The 23,421-nt window shown below is 36.3% G+C and overlaps 1 protein-coding gene across 1 annotated transcript; it reads right to left on the bottom strand.

The window, feature by feature from the left end:
• Nucleotides 1-1,851: 1,851 nt before the first annotated feature.
• inpp5f (inositol polyphosphate-5-phosphatase F) lies at nucleotides 1,852-23,177 on the bottom strand. Its single transcript, XM_053501603.1, has 21 exons — nucleotides 23,077-23,177; nucleotides 22,710-22,959; nucleotides 20,374-20,454; nucleotides 17,015-17,151; nucleotides 15,011-15,139; nucleotides 14,564-14,731; nucleotides 13,458-13,514; nucleotides 13,161-13,362; nucleotides 12,845-13,024; nucleotides 12,582-12,649; nucleotides 12,216-12,340; nucleotides 11,942-12,019; nucleotides 10,137-10,257; nucleotides 9,847-9,975; nucleotides 7,668-7,785; nucleotides 7,376-7,574; nucleotides 6,675-6,746; nucleotides 6,515-6,588; nucleotides 6,281-6,409; nucleotides 6,025-6,112; nucleotides 1,852-5,922 (listed from the first exon to the last, which is right to left on the bottom strand). Exons 2-21 carry the CDS (start codon nucleotides 22,804-22,806, stop codon nucleotides 4,791-4,793), a joined length of 3,384 nt encoding a protein of 1,127 aa, XP_053357578.1. The 5' UTR covers nucleotides 22,807-22,959; nucleotides 23,077-23,177; the 3' UTR covers nucleotides 1,852-4,790.
• Nucleotides 23,178-23,421: the final 244 nt, after the last annotated feature.

The raw sequence follows: 23,421 nt of genomic DNA, 5'->3' as shown, positions 1-23,421 counted from the left end.
TTTTTTGATAATTCTTGAAACTTTTTGCATAAAAGCATTTCTATTGACTGCATAATGTGAAAAAAGATACCTGGAAGAGAAAATGTCCTTGCAGGGAACACTTTTAACATTCTAGCTTATAAAATTAAAATAAAGTTAAAAAAATAAAAAAAAAATCTCTTTTCAAAGGATGTTTTATTTCTCATATCTGAATGTTTTAAAATCTGTACTACTAGAAATGTGCACCGCGACACATCCTCTGTCATTTGTAAAGAATGACTTTCTCAACCATGTCATTTACATCCACACACTGCCCTTTTTTTTTGTCCACCCAAAATTCATGTGTTATAACTTTAATGTGAGGAGAATGTCTGAAATGTACTATAAATCAGGCCTAAGTATTTACACACAGTCTTAATAATTGTCGTTGTAGGAGTATAGGTATATGACTCTTCTGCCCTGGAGCGATGTGCGGGAATATCACTATTCACAGCACTACACAATTGTTCTATTTTATTCAGGTCAACGAGTAAAGACCTTGTCATACTTGAACTGAATCTGAAACTTCTGGAGAAGTAAAAGGGTGTCGTATTCTCCTTATGTATATACTAAAAGAAGATCGTGGATTTTCCTTTTTTAACATTAAATTGTTTTGATATTTTCAAGTAAATAAAACATCAGCTTGCTTTTAATGATTTACTTAAAAAGCCTCCCAAATAATATTTTAAAATACAGCAGTTTTACACAATTGTTATCAAATACAGAGGGGTTACGAGTGAATAAGCATCAGGAATAAATAGGTAATTATACAATGCAATAAAATTCTGGAAACAGAATGGAAGTGTCTTTTACACAGAAGTACACACAATGCTGAAAGGTCTTGATGTGTAACACTTAAGGCAAAAAAAAAAAAAAATCGGAGATGTAAAAAAAGGAATTCACTTATGCATGTCAGTTACTAAGCAGAAATGGTAAATTAAAATTTTTTTTCCAAAGCACTTTGTGTAAAATCATGGTCCTCTCAGGAAATTCTGTGAATGAATGCAAGGAAGGTGCATCTCTTTATTCATAAAATACACTAAATAAATGAAACAACAGGAATGTTTACTTGTCTGCCCCTTAATTAGGTTTAGTTTTATGTACCACTGTACTAATATTTTAAATGATTAAAATTATGATAGAATCCCAGTCCAGTGCATGCCAACTTAAATTCTTTACAAACAAGTCAACCTATTAGCAAAACCCATTTCCCAACATACCTCAAATCAAACCTGTATTACAACCAGCATATTAATATTCAGACAGTCAGCAGTTATCAGAATGATGCTAGAGGTATTGTTAAAATGTCAGTTATATATCTTGATGTTACCTAATTTGCATCTGATTATAGTTGTTAAAAGAGCATATGGATCAGAAACGTACAAACATGAAGCATTAAACAAAATTAAGTTCTAAGACGTTATCCATAAAACACTCTTCCATCCTTCCTCAGGCTTGAGATGACCATGTTTTTTTTGTGATATAGAACATGAGGTATAAATCTCTTACTCATGGATCGGAAAACCGTTTTTTGGTGGATCACAACTAAAGAGACTAATACTTCACCCTTGATGACCAGATCAGAGAGTAGTGGCTACTGAGACACAAAACGGAGGCCTAGGAGTGTTTTGCGCAGGTAAGTATCTCTTAACTAGGCCACCCATGACAAGGTTTTTTTTGCAAAGGCATTGCCAATCACTGGTAGCTATGCAGGGGATAGTCTGTAAGGGATTAGACAGATGGAAAAAAAAAACTGTGGTATTCATGTTTGATCTTGAGTTTGAAGTTTGAGTTCATGCTACATGACAGATGTACTGTATTTAGAGAGCATTACTGCTCATATTTTTGTCTGCGTTTGAGTTTTAACAGCAACTCGACCATCTAACTTGTTATACTGTCTGATCCTCAAGATAGTGGTTTATAAAAAAAACACTTATAAACCATTTACTTTAGTGAACCACACATCGAGCATGCTATAATTAGCAGCTCTTATTATAAATCCCAAAGAAGTCAAAGTGAGCCTTTGACTGCGTAAGACCTAATCTTCCATTATGCATACTGCTTAAAGAAGCATTCTGGCATATAATGCATGTTATTCTGTATTCATGTAATGGTTTGTACAAATAGTAAACAAACATGAGGGATTATTACCAAAAAGTATCCAGCATAAAGATATTTTGAGTACCAGTGCAGCTTAATATTACTAGTTAAAAAAATTCCATCGAGTTCAAAGTGTCTCAGTCCAAATGAGAGAGATTACATCTGAAACTACTGCAATATCCACCACAAAGGAATGGAAAAGAAAAAATGAAGCTAGAGTCATAGTTACCCTTTTACCTAGCACAATGCTAGTGATATATTTGGTCCTAAAAATATAAAAAATTAAAAAGAAAAAAATTAATCTATAAACCCCTTTAGGTCAGATTCATTTTATGCATGTAATCCAACTATTCAAGTCATATGTTCATTATTTACGTGTACAAGAATATCTTGTCATTATAATGAGTTTAAACTCATACAATTCAAGTCAGTTGTAAAATACACCAGTAAGCCATAACAATAACACCACCGCCAGTTGAAATGAGCAACATTGATTATCTATTTTGTACAAAACTGGCAACAGGTTCATGGGCAGACATCCATGCCGACATGGAGCAAAGGAAAGCCAGTGAACCATAAACTGATGGAAAAGTAAATGCTCACCATAACAGAAAGTTATCAGAACACCCAGCACATCACAGCCTGCCACACACAAGGCTTAGCAGGCAAAGAGACTCTTTTTTTCTTTTAATTCACCAGATCTCAATCCAATCCAGCATTCATGTGATACGCCGAATAACAAGTTGTATCTATGGAGGCCCCACTAATCCCAGAGCACCAAAAGGATCCGCCACTAACGTCCTGGGGAAAGACACCACCACACACCCCCAGAGGTCTTTTGGAGCCCTACCTTAAGAGCCCAGAGCCACCCAGGTGGCAGAAAGGGAACCCAAAACGTAGTTAGTTTTAATGTTGATGGTTTTAAAGTTATGGTTGATCGTTGTATATTAGTAAGTATAAGAAATTTCATTTCATGTAACTAAACTTAAAACTCATAAAATTTGATGCATCTTATTATAAACACAATGTGTATTTCTTGGTTCTGATAAATGTGGGAAGATTTAAGGAATCCCCTCACATGGGTCTGATCGCCTGCGTTAAATTCAATTAAGGCATGCTAATGGTCATACCTCAAGCCTGAGCATGAATATATAAATGGGCAAAACCAAAAATTATTACAGTCAAGATGCAGCAAAAGAACCTGAATAAAAAAATGAAAAAGAAATTACATTTAATATAAAGTTATATTTGTTGAAAAATACCTGCACCGAATAATATGATAAGACTCTGGAAATAAATAGATGAGTGCAAAAAGCATTTTACAGTGTTACAGTGTTTTTATGTTTGGCCTGGGTCCTTTACATCTGACCTGCATCAAATAATAGCATAAAGCAGTTAAGGTATTGTATGTAATCATATATACATAAAATTATTACTTATTTATGTTTACACACAGACAACTATGAAGTTAATATTTATGTATACTTATTTTGAATATCAAAATATATTTGTCAAGCAAATACTTGATGCAGGTTCGCTTTGCAAATAAACCCTTCTGAAAGAATGAAACATTTTACAAGTATAATTTAAGACACAGACCACTTATTCATTAACCTATGCCATTTCTAAGGGGACAAGCTAAGCAGGTCACTTGCATAATCTAGAAAATAATATTAATTAATTTCCCCACAATATTAAAGGTACAATAAGTATTTCGCTTATTAGTCTTGTTACCAAGTTGTAGGATGTTGTTTTTTTAGCAGCACAAGGAATAAAAACATCATTACATGTATTTAGCACAATATACAATAAAATCCCAAGCAAGAAGAGAAAGGAGGTGGTCCATCTGAGTCTGCACGTTTATCTAATGTTCCACCTGATATTTACTGCCAATAATAATAATAATAATAATATTCAAGTTTTTATGTATCTTCTACTTATTGTACCTTTACACAAACCCTTTTAAATTCAAGCACTAATTAAAAGAGAGAGAGAGAGAGAAATGTTAGTAAGGACTTCAAAGTGCCGCAAATAACCATCTAAAGTTGAAACTTCTATATCAGCACAGTCAATCAGTTTTATCTAAATATATGTTTTTTTCTAAATATATTCAGTGAACGGCTCTACTTGTGAAGACTGTGAACCATATGCGAATAATGTAGATTTCTGGTCCTACATTTCTATTGATGTAACACCACAAGTATTTCTTTAACTACATGGAGCTTTGTTTGCTTTCCTATTTTTCTAACATCTAATACTGAGCTGCCTATCCAACAGATATTAGAGCCTGACTTGTTTTTTGGGGGATTTCTTTTTTTTTTTTTTTTTTTTTATTACACACTTCGGCTATAGCTACAACACTCAACAGATGCAAAGAACAGTACTGCACAGCGAAAAAACTTGCTTGCTCCAATCAAGTTTTCTCAACATGCAAAACCAGTAATGTATGAATGTTAGGGATTTCACTCGAAATAAGAGCACAGTCAGGTTCATCTTAGGTGTACTATATACATACTACACAACACTGGCTGTAAACATCAGTTACAGTAACTGGAGCAGAAATATGGAGTAATTGACTGTACACTTTTTTTGTGCAAACGTATGCTACTGCTACTGTGCTAGAAGTCACATTCTACACTAAAAATGCATCAGTATGAGGCCAAACAAGCATATTATATCTGAATGATCCTAGTCTGGCACTGTGTAAACATAGCTCGCAATTCATTCTGCTGCGTTTCATTGACGGCTTCAGGCTCTGGACTTTTCTGAACTTTTGCCACAGCAAAGTTGATACCTTGAGTGAGTCCGGCCTGGGTCATGCTTGCCACCTGCACCACAGAGCTCTTAATCTTAGCAAAGGGGGACACCACACGACTCCCATTACTGTCTGCTGGAGAAGGTCCTAGACTCCCTTCCAAGATGGAGCCAATGCTCTTTTGGGAGCTACATGATGCGGCAGAACCTGGAGGCTGGACTGTGAGGAGTTTTCCTCCTGAGACTGAAGGCTCCACATCGAGCTGAGATGGACGAGGGAGTTGCTGCTGCTGGGAGTCTGAGGTATCTGGCTTTGAGACTGAACCTGGAGGAGCTTTGAGACCCTCTGGTGCTTGTGGGTTTGTTGGCAGCACCGGGCGTTCTTCAAAAACCTCTACTGGTTTGGTCTGGGCATCGTGAACAAACTGGTGACAGTAAGCATCAATTGGTGTCCCAAAGTCAATTAAGATGGCCTCCTCTGCTTCTGAGGCTGCGTCAGGGGACTGAGAGTTTGGTTCAACTGATAAGCTGTCCCCGACTGTGTTCTCACAACTGGTGACACGAATAATAGAGGGAACAGCAAGTTCAACACTTCCAATAGACTGGGACCGGCTAGCAAGCCGAGGTGCAGATGCTACAATCCCACAACTGGGGAGCACATAGTCAACGTTCTCCATGGAACCTGAGCATGGCTGCTCATCAGAGTGATAAGAATCAGAGTCATCAGAGATCTCTAGATCTGAACGCTCCTTACAAAGGTCCTTCATTGCGCCAGGGCCTGGATTTCCATCAGATGTCTCCAAACTGCTGTCTGATTTCCAAAGGTTTACCTTCATGTTGGGCTTTAGAAAGTTCACCTTCATCTCAAGTCTACCAAGTGGCTTAAAGTTTCCAATGTTTACATTAGTTTTTGTCTGTTTTACTTTCTGGTTTAAGGATGAGAATTTGTTCAAGAAAAAACTTTTGCCCTGAGCTAAGCCTGAGCCAAGTACTGGCTCACTGGCTTTTCCCTGTATACCCATAATGTCTTCATGAGGTTTGCTGTGTTTCCTTGAAAGAAGAAAAAAAGTAAAACAGATAAGTCCCTTTTTTTTTTGTCTTGAAGGATGCTGTTAGTTAGTTAGTTAGAGTTACCACAAAAATATTGTTTACCTTTCCAATTTCTTCTCTATCACTTGCACGTCAAGTCCCATCGCTTGCTTAGTTATGCGAAGCATCTCTGCTATGCATTGCAAGGTGTCTGAAACGTAAACCAAATACATCCAAAATCTAAAACATTCCTGCAACGCATTCATAGCACATCTTCACATTTATAATAATCAATATTATTGCAAACGTATCATGTCATCTAAAAAAAATAAAATAAATAAAAAATAAGAAAAGACAAAATTGTTTCATGGTCTTGTACCTTTTCCATCATCTTCTGGGTTCCGTGTGACTGCCCTCAGGGTGTGGAAATAGCCACTAACCTCCCCATTTTTATAATGCAGACGCATGCAGGAGTATTTGGGTTTGCCAAACAGAGTGGGCTCTGGGCCTGATAGACACATATCATAACATCAGGTAATGAACCAATTATAAACAAAATATCCAGTCAGCAAGACTTATGCGAATGTACACATAAAATAAAGATATTTCTTACCTATTTCAATCTTTTCCAAGCCTTCTAAACCAAGACGCTGGTATTGGTTAACTTTATCTGCCTCCTCATCATAGCTGAAGTGAAAAAGAAGAGAGATGAGACTTTTGGCCTAAAACACCACGGGTAGATATCAATCTCTAATAAAAATGCAGGAACTTACTAAGCAACATAATAAGCACAGTTGGACAGGAGTAATAAAACGTCCACGTCTTTGTGTGTTGCATCAATAAGACTATTGAGAAACAGCAAAAGACAGTTAAGTAAAATTGTCAGAATTTCCCTTCATAAAACTGGAGATCAACACAAATAATGGATGAAAATAGAAATCATTCATATGCACATTCAAAACTTGCCATGTAACGAGAAAGAACCCATTTATAGGACCACATTTTGACCTGAGATATATTTTAAAGAAATATATTCACAGGTAAAATCAGACTTTAATGTCATAATATGGGTTAAGAACAGAACAAGAACAGAAGTGTCAACCAACCCGACCAATGTTTGTTAGACTTACAAAGTCATTTAGACATCCTCATTAGGACCGAAAGATGTAAGGATTTAAGAAATTTAACTCCGTCACCCAAGGCAGTTAAAATAAACACATGAGTACAAATACCTTTGTGCCAATGCCAAAAGACTGAAAAAAATACACAAAGTGCATTTATATTTATATTCAGTAGATATTTAAATTCTGATCCGTTTTGTTGCAAATAATGATAAATTCAACACTAATGTGTTTTTAATTATGTTAAAAGGGAAAATAAAGTGCAGCCTCTGTGATTCAATACCCTGCTTTCTTACATTGCTGTTGTCCAGTCTGCTTAATACTGTGGTAAATAATAAGAATGCTTGATTTACCTGGGGTCGCAATCAATGAGGGCCCAGCCTCCATGGAACTTTTCATCATCTGGCAGCAGAAGCTGCATGTAGGTCTGGAGGAGGAGGCTGACCTGTTCCTGTGCTCCTCTCTGGCTCTCTTTTTCTTTCTCTTCATGTTCCTTCTCTTTACTGAAGATAGAATACAGGTCCTCAGTAACAGGGAGTCCCATCATGAGGTCTACGAAGAAATGAGGAACCAGAAATGTCCAAATCAGGGCCAAATGTGAAAACTTACATCAACCAGTGAAACTAAGTATATTTTGATCCTCACCAATGACAGCCTGTCTGTATGCATCACGGAATCGGTTTAAATAGTATCGATTGGCTGAGTTCACGCCGTCTTTCATCACTCCGGCCAGTTTCCTTTCTCCTGTGCGTGTAAAATCACCCTACACAACAGTGTTTAAACACAGGAAGACTTTCCACAGTTAACCTGCTAATGGTTAATCATGAAAAATAACACATTCATAGAACATGCCTTAATGCTAATTAACTGTTAAAATTGCAAATAGGCGAATGGAAAATTTGCTAAATTCATAAATAAGGCACCACTGAGTTTTAAGCCAACCTTTCTATTAAAAATAAATTTATCAAGGCTTAAATTTCATCCGGTGTACAAACAGGTCTCTTAGTAGACAAGATGGCATTAATGTCGGGTGTTTAAATGGGTGCTTCCATGTTGTTTAATTTTAAATGTTACCACAAAATATTCAAATAGTATATATATATATATATATGTTTCTTATATATATTTTTTCTGCTTAATATAATTTTTTTTAAGAACCAAATTACATCACACTTACAATAGAAAATATGTGATTTGAGAAAATATGGTGTTTTGTGTATAGTGCAGTTTACTTGAGGTTTTTGCAAATTTATAAAAAAAAAAAAAAAAAACTGAGAAATCACATGTACATAATTATTTACAGCCTTTGCTCAATACTTTGTCGATACACCCTTGGCAGCAATTACAAACTCAAGTTTTTTTTAATATGATGCCACAAGCACACCTATCCTTGGCCAGTTTCACCCATTCCTCTTTGCAGCACCTCTCAAGGTCCATCAGGTGGGATAGGAAGCGTCGGTGCACAATCCATTTTAAGATCTCTCCAGAGATGTTCAATCAGATTTAAAACTGTGCTCTGGCTGGCCCACTAAAGGAAATTCACAGAGTTGTCCTGAAACCACTCCTTTGATATCTTGGCTGTGTGCTTAGGTTCGTTGTCCTACTAAAAGATGAACCGTCACCCCAGTCTGAGGTCAAGAGCGCTCTGGAGCAAGTTTTCATCCAGGATGTCTCTGTACATTGCTGCAGTCATCTTTCCCTTTATCCTGACCCTTCTACCAGTTCCTGCCACTGAAAAAACATCCTCACAGCATGATGCTGCCACCACCATCCTTCACTGTAGGGATGGTATTGGCCTGGTGATGAGCGGTGCCTGGTTTTCTCCAAACGTGACGCTTGGTATCCACACCAAAGTGTTCAATCTTTGTCTCATCAGACCAGAGAATTTTGTTTTGAATCATGGTCTGAGAGTCCTTCAGGTGCCTATTGCCAAACTCCAGGCAGGCTGCCATGTGCCTTTTACTAAGTAGTGGCTTCCGTCTGGCCTCTCTACCATATAGGCCTGATTGGTGGATTGCTGCAGAGATGGTTGTCCTTCTGGAAGGGTCTCCTCTCTCCACAGAGGACCTCTGGAGCTCTGACAGAGTGACCATCAGGTTCTTGTTTACCTCCCTGACTAAGACCCTTCTCCCCCGATCGTTCAGTTTAGATGGCCGGCCAGCTCTAGGAAGAGTCCTGGTGGTTTTGAACTTCTTCCACTTATGGATGATAGAGGCCACTGTGCCCATTGGGACCTTCAAAGCAGCAGAAACTTTTGTGCTTCGAGACAATCCTGTCTCAGAGGTCTACAGACAATATCTTTAACTTCATGCTTGGTTTGTGCTCCGACATGAACTGTCAACTGTGGGACCTTATATAGACAGGTGTGTGCCTTTCCAAATCATGTCCAATCAACTGAATGTACCACAGGTGGACTCCAATTAAGCTGCAGAAACATCTCAAGGATGATCAGGGGAAACAGAATGCGCCTGAGCTCAATTTGAGCTTCATGGCAAAGGCTGTGAATAATTTTGTACAAGTTCTTTTTCAATTTTTTTATTTTTGAAAAATTTGCAAAAAATTTCATGTTGTCATTATAGGGTGTTGATTGTAGAATTCTGAGGAAAAAAATTTATTTAATCCATTTTAGAATAAGGCTGTGACATAAAATGTGGAAAAGGTGTTGCGCTGCGAATACTTCGCGGATGCACTGTGTATATATACTTGTAGGTCTAGGTCTTGTAGGTCTTTACTGTATTTTAAAATATATATTTCATTGTTGCAGAAACAGAAACAGGCAGTTCACATATACTTGATGAATCACATCCAGTCATCCCTGAGTTACCTTTAAAGCAGCTGTGCCAGCATACTGACGGCTGATGATGTCTCCATTGTTGGCCCACATCACCTGGTAGATCCTGTAACATTTGTGGGGCAGCGGCTGTTCTGGGGGCATCACCCCCAGTTTCTTCAACTAGAACGGAAACAAAATACTCTTAACTTCCCAACATGCAAGGAGCAGCATGGTTCAGGAGAATCACTGACAACAGTGAAGGATAAGTTAGTACACTGAGCCAGTCAGTGTAGTAGTGGACAGAGTTCATGCAACTGTACCAGAATGGTAGTTTTGCACACCTGCTTTTCCATGACCACACGTGCAATGGCCGCTTGAACTACGTTAGTCCTGTCTAGACAGTCCATGCAGTTAACACGGAAAATGCCCTCTTGTGTACAGATGACTCCAGCTTGGTCCACCCTACAGGAAAAATATAATAAGCACTCAAGTTTGCTTGAAGACAGATATATCTAATTCAAATTTTATTTGTCACATAAACAAACATACACAGTACGAAATGTAGTGAAATGCATTATATTGCTTTATACACACTTGATTTTGCAAGATTATCCCTTTCTGTATGAAATAGCTAGCCAAGGTATGATCCACAATGGTCATCGATTTGCGACCAGAAATAAAATTTAAGGTATGGTATGCCACAGCCACAAAAACAATACCACATGAAAAACAGAAGGGAACTTAGTTGAAGACAAATATACAGTAATATATGCTCCAAAGAAAAGATGTCATCATGATAACAATCTGTAAAGTTAACATTAACTGTGTATAAAACCATATGTCTTATGCAAATGTTTGGGCACCCCTTGATAAATAACAGATTTTGTGGATTTTTTTAATTGAAAAAATGTTAACACAGTCTTTCTTGGAAATGAAAAGAATGCACAGTATTTTCAGTAAACATTGATTGCCATCAATGGAACAAAAATAAAAAATAAAAACATTATTATGGCACTGTGCAAAAGTTTGGGCACCCTAAAAGTTCCAGAGTCTTAGATTTATTTTACTATCAAAACCCCCATTTGACTGCAAAAAACCTGCAGGAAGATTTAGCAGACTCAGGAATGGTGGTGCACCCTTCCACAAGACCTTCATGAAAGAGTCAGCAGAAGAAAACCTTACCTGCGTCCTCATCCAAAATCCAATTTCAGAAGTATGGAACAGAACATCTACAGAAACCTGATGCGTATTGGAAACAAGTGAAGTGGACTGATGAAGTTAAAATAGAACTCTTTGGTCACAACCAGCAAAGGCATGTTTGGAGAAAAAAAGGAGCAGCATTTCACGAAAAGAACACCTTGCCAACTTTTAAGCATGGGGTGGGTCTGTCATGCCTTGGGGTTGTGTTGCAGCCAGTGGCACAGGAAACATTGAATAGGTGGATTTCACTAAATACCAGCAAATTCTCTAAGCAAACATCACACCATCTGTAAAAAAGCTGAAGCTGAAAAAACTGATGGCTTCTACAACAGGACAATGATCCTAAACGTAGCCCAAATCCACTATGGAATACCTCAAGAGACGCAAGCTGAAGGTTTTTCCCTGATTTAAACATCATTGAAAATTTGTGGCTAGATCTTAAAAGAGATGTGCATGCAAGACGACCAAAAAATATTACAGACTCAGAAGCCTTTTGCAAGGAAAAATGGAAGAAAATCCAAAGTACAAGAATTCAAAGACTTTAAGTTGCCTATAAAAAGTGTTTGCAAGCTGTGATATCTGCCAGAGGAGGTCTTACTAAGCACTGATTATGTAGGGTGCCCAGACTTTTGCACAGTGCCATAACAATGTTTTATTTTTTATCTTTGTTTAATTCATGACATAAAAAGTAACTATGCATCAGTGTTCATGAAAAATATTGTGCATTTTTTCCATTTCCAAGAGAGACTGTGTTTTTTTTTTTTATTGAAAAAATCACCAAAATCTGTTATTTATCTAGGGGTCTCCAAACTTTTGCATAAGACCGTGTGTGTATATGGTTTTATATATACATATCCTGGAATACAGACGTTCACATAAACAACTGGGGGGAAAATGCCTATTTTAATTTAATACACACTTTAAAATGTTAAAAGGAAATACTGACCAGCCCCATCGCATATCTGTAATGATGTCAGAGATGGCATCAGTGAGCGTCTGGACGTTCTCAAACTTCATCCCTCGACTAAAAAAAAAAAGGAGAGACTTTACTATTTCTTAATTTTAGCACTGTTACAGAAACACTCACTTAGACAAGCATTCAAATAATGTAGCCTTAAATCATGGATCACATATTCCTCCATATGATTTTGTCAAATATCTACAGACTGACATGTAACGTGAAAACAATATGTGATAATACAATGAGCATGTATTCTTACCAGTGCTCATGAAAGTCAAACGAGATATAGGTTAGGTTGGGATTGTTGAAGAGCAGCACCTGTTTAAGGTACGCATCACCAATCAACTTCTCACGCCCATTTTGGTCCACCAGATTAATTATGACCTGGTGAAAAAAAATATACATTTGTACATCACTGAATTATCATAACATACAATATATTCACAAGTTCATAGTGCAATCACAGTGTTTATGATTAGGCATTGTCTTTTCTTTACAGTTCTAATTTTACATTAGTTGAATTCTTTCTCTCATTTAAAGCTACTAATGGCTTCCATAAAGTTGCTTTAATGAACCTTGATTATCACTACTTCTTCTGATGCCGTTATGCATCAGCAGGCCTTACCTGTTTCTGATAAATTTTAAGTTGCTCCTTAAAGTGCAAGGAAAAATAGGGAGCGGTTTCTTTCTCTCCTGTAGGTCAGTTGACAAAACAAACAAAGAAATGTTTCTCAGATGAGGTGTTTAATGTAACAGGACTAACATCTTAAGTCAACAAAAAACAATGACTTTCCACCTACATAAAGAGTTTCACATTTTATTATCCTGATTTCTCACTAGGTCTAATTGTTTCACAGTAGGCCTTATTACTGAACATCTGTACCATACCTTTTTCAAGACGTGGTCTGGGATTGTATCGATACCCAACTTGGCTCCAAAACACAGGCACAGATCCACGTGTCTGCACGAATGACAGCGTGTGATTATGCACATGGATTAGCTGCTCTGTTTCCACATAGTTGGCCACGTGTCCATCAGTGTCCACTCCCCTCCGTTTGTAGCGCATGCCTTTGACAAATAAAGCTCAAGTTACACACTATCACCTTACAGTTCTTACAGATACAGTGCCAAGAGCACCAGACCTGAGCCAGAAGTTTTAAATCACTATTAAATGTCACACTTTAAATCTTTAAATGCATTTTACCAGCACGGTGACGGCTGCGTCTGGAAATGAGAGCCACAGTAAAGCGTGGGTGAATGTCATCTACACAGGTGTGCTGCTCCTGAAGTGGTGTCTCTGGGCTGCTTTTTTCCTCATCTGGGCTCTCGTTATAGTTCACCACCAGCTCCTCCACTTGCACAAAGCCTTGGATTATAGGTATCACCCAAAAGTCCACCTCAGGAGCCTGCAATATGGTGCAATGAGCAAAGTTTGGCTTTTAGTTTTTGTTAGGTTGCTAAGTGTAGGTGCAAGAGTGTATTAAAGTTTGTTATTTTGCACCTGTAGGTCAATTAGGTCTTGTATCATATGTTTATTCCAGAAGAATCTGTCATCTACCTGTAGAGATAAGAGTACCACATAATGTCAGCATTAAATAAGAAGTTTAAAATTTTAACGCCATCTGCAGCAACTGCAATTAAAATACTAATAACCCTTTTCCAACTCATAATCCAATCCCCTCTCATAGAAGTATGCAAGCCTCATGAGTTGTCTTATATATAGAAGGGACAGGGTTAAGGCTAAATAAAGTGTGGTCTGCTAATCTCCTCTATACACCCACTGGTCATTTTAATAAGAATATACTCCTGTTTATTTGTGCAGATATCCAGACAGCTAATTACTGCATGTGCCAGGAGCACAAAGCATAAAATCATGCAGATAGGGGGCAGAAGCTAAACTTAATGTCTACATAAAACATTAGATGGGTAAAAAAAGGGATCTTTCTAACTTTAACCATACTATGAATGTTAACCGCTAATATTTCAAAAACTATTTTCTACTGAGATTTTTAGATGCAGCAATCTCTAGAGATAATCCAAAAAGATAAAAAGGAAAAACATCCTATGTGCATTAGGATATGAAGGCTGAAACACCTTGCTGATAAGAGAGGTCAGAGGAAAATGACCAGACTAGTCTGAGCTGACTGGAAGTCTTTAACTCAAATGAGCACTCCCTACACACGTGGCGTCATCATAATCAAACCTTGATGTGGACAATCTACAACAGCAGAAGACTATGTTGGGTTCCACGCCTGTCAGCCAAGAACAAGAATCCAAGGCTGTTATGGGTACAGACTTACTACACTGGACAGTTGAAGATTAAAAAAAAAAAAAAACCTGGTCTTTTTCCAGTCTTTTAATGTTCAGTTTGGGTAAATAAGGATTTATTTTTAGTTATTCTCCTGGCCACTAGTATGAAATGCTGCATATGCTGACTATAGCCACACAGGAAAAAGGAGCTACAAAGATAAAACATGGAATGCCTTGTCTAACTCATACATACCACTTTGACTTTAAATGTGGAAAATCTAAAACTACTTCTGTTTACTTTGTCATTGTATGGTATAAGGGGAACATCCTGGCATTGTCTGGCATGCATAGGCTTACCCGTTTCCATACGGGCAGATCAGACTTTTCTGAGGCTCCTTGTCTCTGTACTGTATTTGTAAGATCATAAGTGGGGCTGTAGTAAAAGGAATCAGAGTCCATGAATATCTTATAGAGCTCATCAAGTAGTCTCTTCTCTAGGCGCTCTTTTTCTTTGTTCTCTTTGACCTGAAAAGTATGATCAAATAAATAGGATTAAACTAAAGAACTCTACGTTAAACATAAGTCAATAAAGTTATAAATGCAATACTGATACTAATGTCATCAGTACATAGAAGACTTAGAGACAAATTGGATAAAATGGGAAAAATGTTAATTAAATAATATCTTTATAGGTTGCACATAAAAAAATGTGCAGGCCAGAGGCATACTGTAGCAAAATAAATACTACATTGCTTTAAATTAATGGTATGTATGAACTAATGAGCTTTAAAATCAGCCAAGAACCTTTTTCTTAATGGGAACCCCAACATTGGACTTGATTTGACTCAGAGTTTTTAGCAGGAACTTAGAGTCATCTGGAGACTGGGTAATTTTCTCTGGTTTGTTGATCCCAAAGTGGTGCTTCTTACAAAGCTATAAAAGATAAAGAGAAGTAAAACCATGATGTCCACTTCAGAATCATTTATGCTTTTTTCACATACAATACCAGTCAAAGGTTGAACCCCCCCCTCTATTTCAATGTTTTTTTTTTAGTGTTGTTATTTTTATACATTTTAGAGCAATACTAGATATTTGAAAATTATGAAATATCACATAGAATTATATAACAAATTTAAACAACAACAATCAATCGTTATTTTAAAAAATTAAGGTCTTCCTGGAACAGTTTTAGGAACAGTATTGGTAAGTGCATGTGCAAAACTCATCAAGCACCATAATGAAACTGGCTCTCTTGAAGACTATCGCATGAAAGAAAGACCAAAACTCACCTCTGCTGCAGAGAAAAATATTAAAATATTTAGAGTTCATTTAGAGTTACCAGCCTCAGAAATCACCAATCACTCAGAAATCAATCAATTATTTATTAATGGTTTATTATTAAGTGTAGGGCATTTGCTGCATCAACCATGCAAGTGTAAATGAGAAACAATAATGTCAATAAAAATAAAAATCAGGAAAGACCATTGCATTAGAAAATCTGTTTAAATTTTTGACTGATAGTGTACATAGAGCAGAACAAATCAAATCGCACTAGAATCATATTGATAATATGTGTGGCAGCCTGAGAAAACTGCTTGAAAAACTTTAAGCCTAAACTAAAATGTATAAAATAATCTACTTCTTTTTAAAGTATTTTGTGTTATTTAAAAATATATTTTTGAAACATTTTCTGCTCTCATGTGTATGCATTCTTCTTCATTTTGATAATGATGTGACAAATCAGGAAGACACAATATCATGGACATTCTGACAGCCACAAAATTAACCTATTATATCCACTGTATTAATTTTGTTAAAGAACTATTCACGATTAAAGTGTGACTATCACTGTATAAGGAAATCCTATGGTTAGCAAAGTTTAAAATATCTTTAGGCAGATTGATTATTAAGTTGAGTTTATTAAACTGGCTCCTTACCCAACATGATATTTGCAGGGTGGCTACAAGGCAAAGTAAAAGAAACCTTTTTAATATTATTTTCAATTTGTCATTTTTTTTTTATTAATCATTTACTTTAAATTAGATTACTGGAAGAGTATTTTTGGTTAGAACCCTTTTTTGTGTGTATTTTCCAGATTTCTTCCTTACATGACATCTCACATGTTTTCATAGACAACCACATAAATATATTAATTGTATCCAGGATGCTATAGGGTGCACAAAAAGACTTAACCCTATTAATAAATCCATGTGCAATAATTAAAAGCAGAAAATCTAAAGCTGTTCTTACTATAGGTAAACTATGGATTTTAGCACATACAGGTCAACATCACTATACTAGCTATTAAGGGGGAAGACTAGCCTTGCTACATATCAGAATAACCCTTTTGTGGTGTGTGGTTAAAGATAAGTTGCTGACAGCACACCAAAAGAATTATTCCAATTTCCAGACACCTTAACTTACGTGAACAAACCATCTTTTTCAATCCGAGTAGCTCCGCTGAGGAACTGACACCTTAGAAACATCTTGCTTCCTTTGGATGACCTTTGAGACACAGTACAAACCACCTCACTTCCTCTAAAACCTAGCTGATTCCGATTGAATGCTATTTCAATTTATTCGAATGCCTTCTAATCTGTGTATAATAGAAATGAAGGGCGCACTATAAATAGAAAATGACAGGAGTCTACTGAGCTCTCGAGTACTCCTAAGCTGAATTTTACCAGCATTTGTAGAGAAAAAAAATATTTTTTTAAAAGCACAAAATAAGACACAGCCTGCTAAAAAAAGAGGAACTTTAAAAATGCTTTATTTCTTTCTACAAGTAATCTTGAAACTGCTTTTCACCTCTAATTCCAGATCCTGTGGTTCATCTTCTGAGAGTGGGATAACAGTTATTTTTGTGATCTTGTACACCTTGTTTTCTCCTGGCAGCAAGCCAACGAGTGCTTTTTGGCGAATCAAAATCAGGCCCAGAGGAAAGTCTGCGGGGAAAGAAAAGGAAAGGAAAGAGGTGCGTCATGCTTAAAGAGTTCCTTGCATTCCACACCCTGTGATGGCATCTTTTCCCAGTTACAGAGGGAAATGGCTGGCCAGCACTGATGAGTCACCCCTGTGAGAAATGCTCTCAGTGAAACCAAAGACTACACAGGCATTTCAACAAGCCCATAGACTTTATGAGACAAGTAAGGAATAAAGCTTGCTGGTATGTGCTTTTATTTTAAAAAATAATAACAAAAGACATAATTTAAAAATCAACAATGTAATACCCTGGCATTAGGCTGAGACCTGTTACCACCCCTTAACTTATTATTTTCCCTATAACAAGATGTTTTAAAACATTTCATTCATCTCAAACCACAGCTATTTGCCAACCATTAAAATTTGTAATTTATTACATAACAACACATCCTACATTTTTATAATTTGTAGTCCACATATAGTAACTATAAAAAGTGGTTCCCTTACCAGCTTCTTTTCTGAAGAATACTACAAATTGTAATTCAACTAATCAGCCATAAGAATACAATGTCATCTTTTGTAAAGACAAGATTGTCACGTGCCAGAAAAGTTAAAGGAACAGCTTTACCTCGAGCTTAAACAAAGCCCTGACACAGGAGCCTTCTTCCACGAAAAGGTTGAGTAAATAACTCCAAACTTCATCATATCAAGAATTATTTATTAATGGTTTATTATTAAGTATAGGTCATGTGCTGCATCAACCATGCAAGTGTAAATGATGTCTTACATTGAGCACGTTTTTATAAACCTGTGATTTGTCTTGCAGCCTACACTACTGTTAGAGCTGTGGTTTTACAAAATTAATCAACAACTTCTGACCAAATAGATTCCAAAATTAAAAACGCATGTAAAGAAATATACATTAATGGTGTACAGAATGACAAATAAAGCAGACATATTCAGTTTTGCCATAATAAAAACATCACCTAAACTCATTAAGAGAATTATGATATTTCTTATTATATAAAATTATATAAAACTTTCTGCATGTAATAAACTTTTAAGTATATGTCTCTTGGCAAAGTTTAAAATAGATTTTTAGTAGAATAGAGAATAGAGCATGCTTGGTAATCTCAAAATGCAGAACATAGAAATAAGGATTTGCAAATAGCGATTGAAGTCATACAATGAAAAGGCAAATACATGCTTATTATTTTAAATCCTGTGAAGGAGTCAAGGTGGCAAGACTGGTTACTGTTTGCTTTATTTCTTTTTCTGCACACAGTTCTTAGTCTTTCTTTTTTTTTTATCTTTTTGTCTCCTAAAGTCCTGGTGAGCACAGAGTTGATAGACATTCATAAAACTAGTCTTTAATTAAGAAATGAAAAACTCCTTTGTAAAAAAAAAAAATTGTAGGGTTCCGTCAGAAAGGGCATCCGGCGTAAAACCTGTGCCAAGTTGTAGTGCGGACTGGGTATTTCGCTGTGACCCCTTGCCGGGAGCAGCCGAAAAACCAACAACAACATATATATATATATATATATATATATATATATATATATATATATATATATATATATATAATAGCAATGCTATGTACAGCACTCCCCTCTTATGCGATATTGCTTTTATACAACCATTTCACAAAAAACATTTATCATGACGTTTTTTTTTTTTTTAGGCAAGCAGTTCTCGGCCAATACATATTCCTCCATGACTGGCAGAGGTAAAAGTAGTTTTACATTTTTAATGTTAAGTTTTTCTTTGTATTTCCACTTATTCCATGTTAGAATAGCAGCTACATAAACTTTTGGGTTCGGGGGTTAAATCCCAAGTAGCATTAAATGAAAAGTTATTGTGCTATGTAGAATGTATAATCTATTATCACTCACAAAAAGTAAGTGACCTTGTTAAGGGTTTGGAAATAGTTTGGAATTCAGTCTACTGTTAGGAGCTAGTTAGCTTTGTAGCTGTAAATAAAAGAATGCTGATTCGCAGTTGTAAGAATCACCTTAAATTTTGCCAGCGTATATCTCTGGTTTGAGTGCAAGGAAAAGAACAACACGCATGGTATATAATTAATGATGTTTATTGACTTAACATGTAAAGTACTGCAAAGTTCTATTTATATTAAACGAATGGTATTTCACAACTTCAAACAATTTATTAAAAGTATTGAAAGATAATATTAACAAACAATACAATAATAAAATGCTAACTGTATATAAATGAGCTTAACTACTCCAACACTTTGGAATAAACAATATTTTGGAACACCTGTGACGCACTCACATTATGACAAAGATGTCAACGTTGCCTACTGTTACATTCTGTGAGAAACGGCTATGACAGAACTACCTGTGCAAACACTGGCCACATTGTTAAGGCATCAAAGTGTTTTTTATTATGACATACCTTTATTATGACATCAACTGAAGAAGTAGTAACTGACGAGTGAAGAACTCTCGTCACATGTACTCATACATATAGTTAAAACATCCCAGCACTGTTACCACCCATTATTACTACTCATTGAATGCATCGGTTTGCTCTGACATTCAGTTTGCTGATTGAAACTAACCTTCGTATAAATATATAGAATTTTTCACTTGTCGCTTTTTTGTTTTTCACCTAGCTATAAAACTCACTTTTTTACCTGATTGTTTTTCATCAACACAAACAATTTTAACAGGGACAACATTCTGAATTAAAAATGATTGTGGCACAGAGGCAACTGCGGTTTTACATTTCACTTTGGAGGTTTTAACATTTCTTATTATTCAATTACAAGCCTCACAGAATGAACCAAAACCTTTTCAGCAATTAAACTCATTTTTAAATCAGAGATAATATGGCAAAAGTGCAAAGCACAATGAACATTTTTGTCATCCCTTAGTAATAAAGCCAAACATGTTAAGTAATTGTACTTATATATATATATATATTTATATTTATATATATATATATATATATATATATATATATATATATATATATATATAAAATACTAGTTAAATTCCTCTCACACCAGATAGCTGCATTACACGATTAAATTATCAAAAAGACCACCTCCACTACATCCACTATTTTGCTCTTCTTTTCCTCTGTAACACAGTGCTACAAAACAGGAACCTATACAACAGTTATATGGTTCTCTATCAGGATTATATTGAAGCCCCCATGGAAGTGCACCTATTTAATTTCCTCTTTCAGTTCAGCTTAAACAATGCCACTACGTAGCTTACCAGCATGAAGTTGAATTTTGCCAATAACACCCTCCACCAGTCCCAAGCATACTGGATTCCAAGCTAGTAGCAGGTCAGTTGCTGAAACACAAAACATAATATAATAATCAGTAAAGTTGAGTAATGTTACTGCTAAAGAAATAAAACCCTGTTATTGTTTTATGTGCCTTTGATACAAATAAACTACATAAACTCAACCATAAATACATATATAAAATGACTGTAATTTTTGCTGATTACACAACTTGAAGCAGAGCATCTCTATAAGTCACACTTAGAAACATTTGTTAAAGACATACCTAACTGACTTTTCAAGAATACAAAATTTCTTTTGTAAATGCTCATGCTAAAAATGTTCAGCTTGATATATGATACAGATTATAGCTATCCTCAGATGTAATCATAGAAATCTTTCTCATGTCTATATCTGCACATGAAATCAAGAATTCTTTCAAACAAGCTGGTGTCAGTGATCCACGCAAACAGTGGAAACCCTTTTCCAATTAAATAATGAAACAGTGCTGCAACTCTAACCGGCTGAGCTTGGCTGCACACACAAGGTAAAGGCCACAGAGCCCATTGTCAACTCATTTACATCCAGGGCTTTAAGACTAGGTTTCTGTACCAGTCACGAACAACTAATTGCACCAACAAATCCTCACAGTTTTTCCATTTCTGTATTTTTTCCACACTTAACATATGTGGTGATGTTACATATTAGGACATAAGACATTTAAAACATATTTAAAGTGGAATTCCTTGGTGAGAGTTGTACCGTGCATTAAATGACCAACATGTTTTATCAAACTCCTGGAAATCCACAACACTACACAGTTATGTTGTTAAACATTTAAAAACACACTTAGTCAGAAGGTTTACAAAGGTGTAGTTAAAGCAGGAAAACTGATTCATGACCATATAAGACTTCAAATTAGAAAAGTCATGAAAATACTGTTTTTTCTTCATGATTTTCCCTAGTTATGACATTCAATAGAAGTTATGACATAACATAGAAGACACTGTTATATGACATATACACAGCCATATAAATGAAACCTGACAGGCTAGGTGACACTTATTGGCAATGACAATACAAAATCTGTGTCATCCTAAACCATTATTTGGATTTTAGTCCAGTAATCACTCTAACACTAGCACTGTTATTGTTTTTTTTTTTACAGCTATCAGAACTAACCTGATCTTATCTGATGAATCTTTGACTCAATTAATTTATGCTCTACTGAACAATGTTCCTTGCTTTTTATCACAACTCAGTCTTGTACAGAGAGAGCAGTGTAGTGCGGGTGAGAATTTTATCTAAAAATATCCATCAAAGGTCGCTGTTTAAACCACAAGTCTATGCCTTAGCTTGTGACACAATGATATCTGCGGTCACTGCAGTTCAGTTTTTTAATAATGAGCAAACCTGAAGTGTGAGTGGCAATGAAAAACTCCCCAAGATGACACATGAGAGAGAAACCAGACTCAAAATGGAAGCCATCCTCTTTATGGGTGGATGGTGAGACTTGACATCATTACCGCATACGGATGTAGAAAAGTGAAAACAGTCATGTTGAATTGATGTTCAAGATGATCGTACTGTGAATCAGCTATGCCAGTATGAGCGCAAGGAAGGCCTTTATGACAACAGTAGCTCTTAGCCATAAATCTGTAGTATCCAGACATTAAACTGTTCAAAAATTGAATTAACAGTACAACAGTGGATTATCATGGATATTTCTTCTTAGTGATTTTATTAACCTGCCTTCTACATTAACTCCTACATTCACAAATTCAGATGTAACAAAATATAAAAGTAAACATTTTTTAGTGTGCGTTCAATTATCAAACATCTTTATAAACGTCTTTTGGATTTCAGTTGACTTAAAATTGCTTGAAATTAATAAATTGATGCAGCTGTATCGTTTTTGAAAAGTAGGACAGACCCGTTATTTTTGGCACCTCTATTAAGCGGGTAAACGCTGCCTCATGCGCTATGATTGGGTGAGACGTAATTAAATCGGCGTAAACTGTCCAATGAGTGAGAGTTTATAGGAGTGACAGCCAATCATTGTACAGAAGGCGGGACATACCGGAATATGCGTAGGGAAAATAAAATAAAACGTAGGGCATACATTGATAATAGATGCTTATAGTTGCCGGGGTCAAAATGTTAACAACTTAATTGGTTAAGCTGAATTATTTAACAAAACAACTACACGGTATGTTTGACTAGTAAATGAATTGGTGTATTACTATAAATTAATGTACAAGGAGTGAATATAAATAAATGCACAAGGCTTTTTCGTAATAAACAGCTCTGCACAGTAACTTACCGGCTCTGACGGACAGCGAGCCGTCCTTCCTGCTGCACCACAGAGCGTTGTCTCCACTTTGGAGAATATAATGGTCTTTCGCCTGAAACAGTTCCATGTCGATGTCAAGTCAAGAAATAAAAACACGAGCAGCACCACATGCAGCTAGTGAACAGTGTACAGCTCTGCTCCGAGACGCCGGAGAGCACTCACTCATCAACGCAAACAGCTCAGGCAGTTAGCCTGCAAGCTAACCTAACCTGCCGTGGTCCTGGGGAAAATGACAGTTAAGTCTCGGTTCAGCAGAGATAGCGCACAGCTTACACAGTTACCTATTAGCATTTACTAAAATAATACATCGTAACATCACGTCCGTTTGATCTATTACCTAGCTATTAACCTGTTTCCCATCTGATACCAACGAAGACATTTTTGCAATACTAGTCAGGCAGGAGATACGTCTAGTCGTGCCTGACCTGCGCTGTGATATTTTCCCCCGTGAATGAAAAGCAGAGCAGTGGAGAGGCGTGTAGGGTTGCCAGGTCTCTGAAAACCCCGACCGGAAAACAGTGACTGCATCCTTCTAGGAACCTCTGTAGTCCAACTGGGAACAGTGAAGGCCAGTGGTGATTCCCATTATATTTATTTTCATTTTCACGACCGTAACCACACCACCCACTCACACACACTACAGGCAATTTGGGAATAGCAATGAACCTAATCTGTATGTCTT

This window comes from Clarias gariepinus, chromosome 8 (assembly GCF_024256425.1).
Source record: "Clarias gariepinus isolate MV-2021 ecotype Netherlands chromosome 8, CGAR_prim_01v2, whole genome shotgun sequence".
Lineage (NCBI taxonomy): Eukaryota > Metazoa > Chordata > Actinopteri > Siluriformes > Clariidae > Clarias > Clarias gariepinus.
This window is presented reverse-complemented; position numbering and strand designations above follow the sequence as displayed.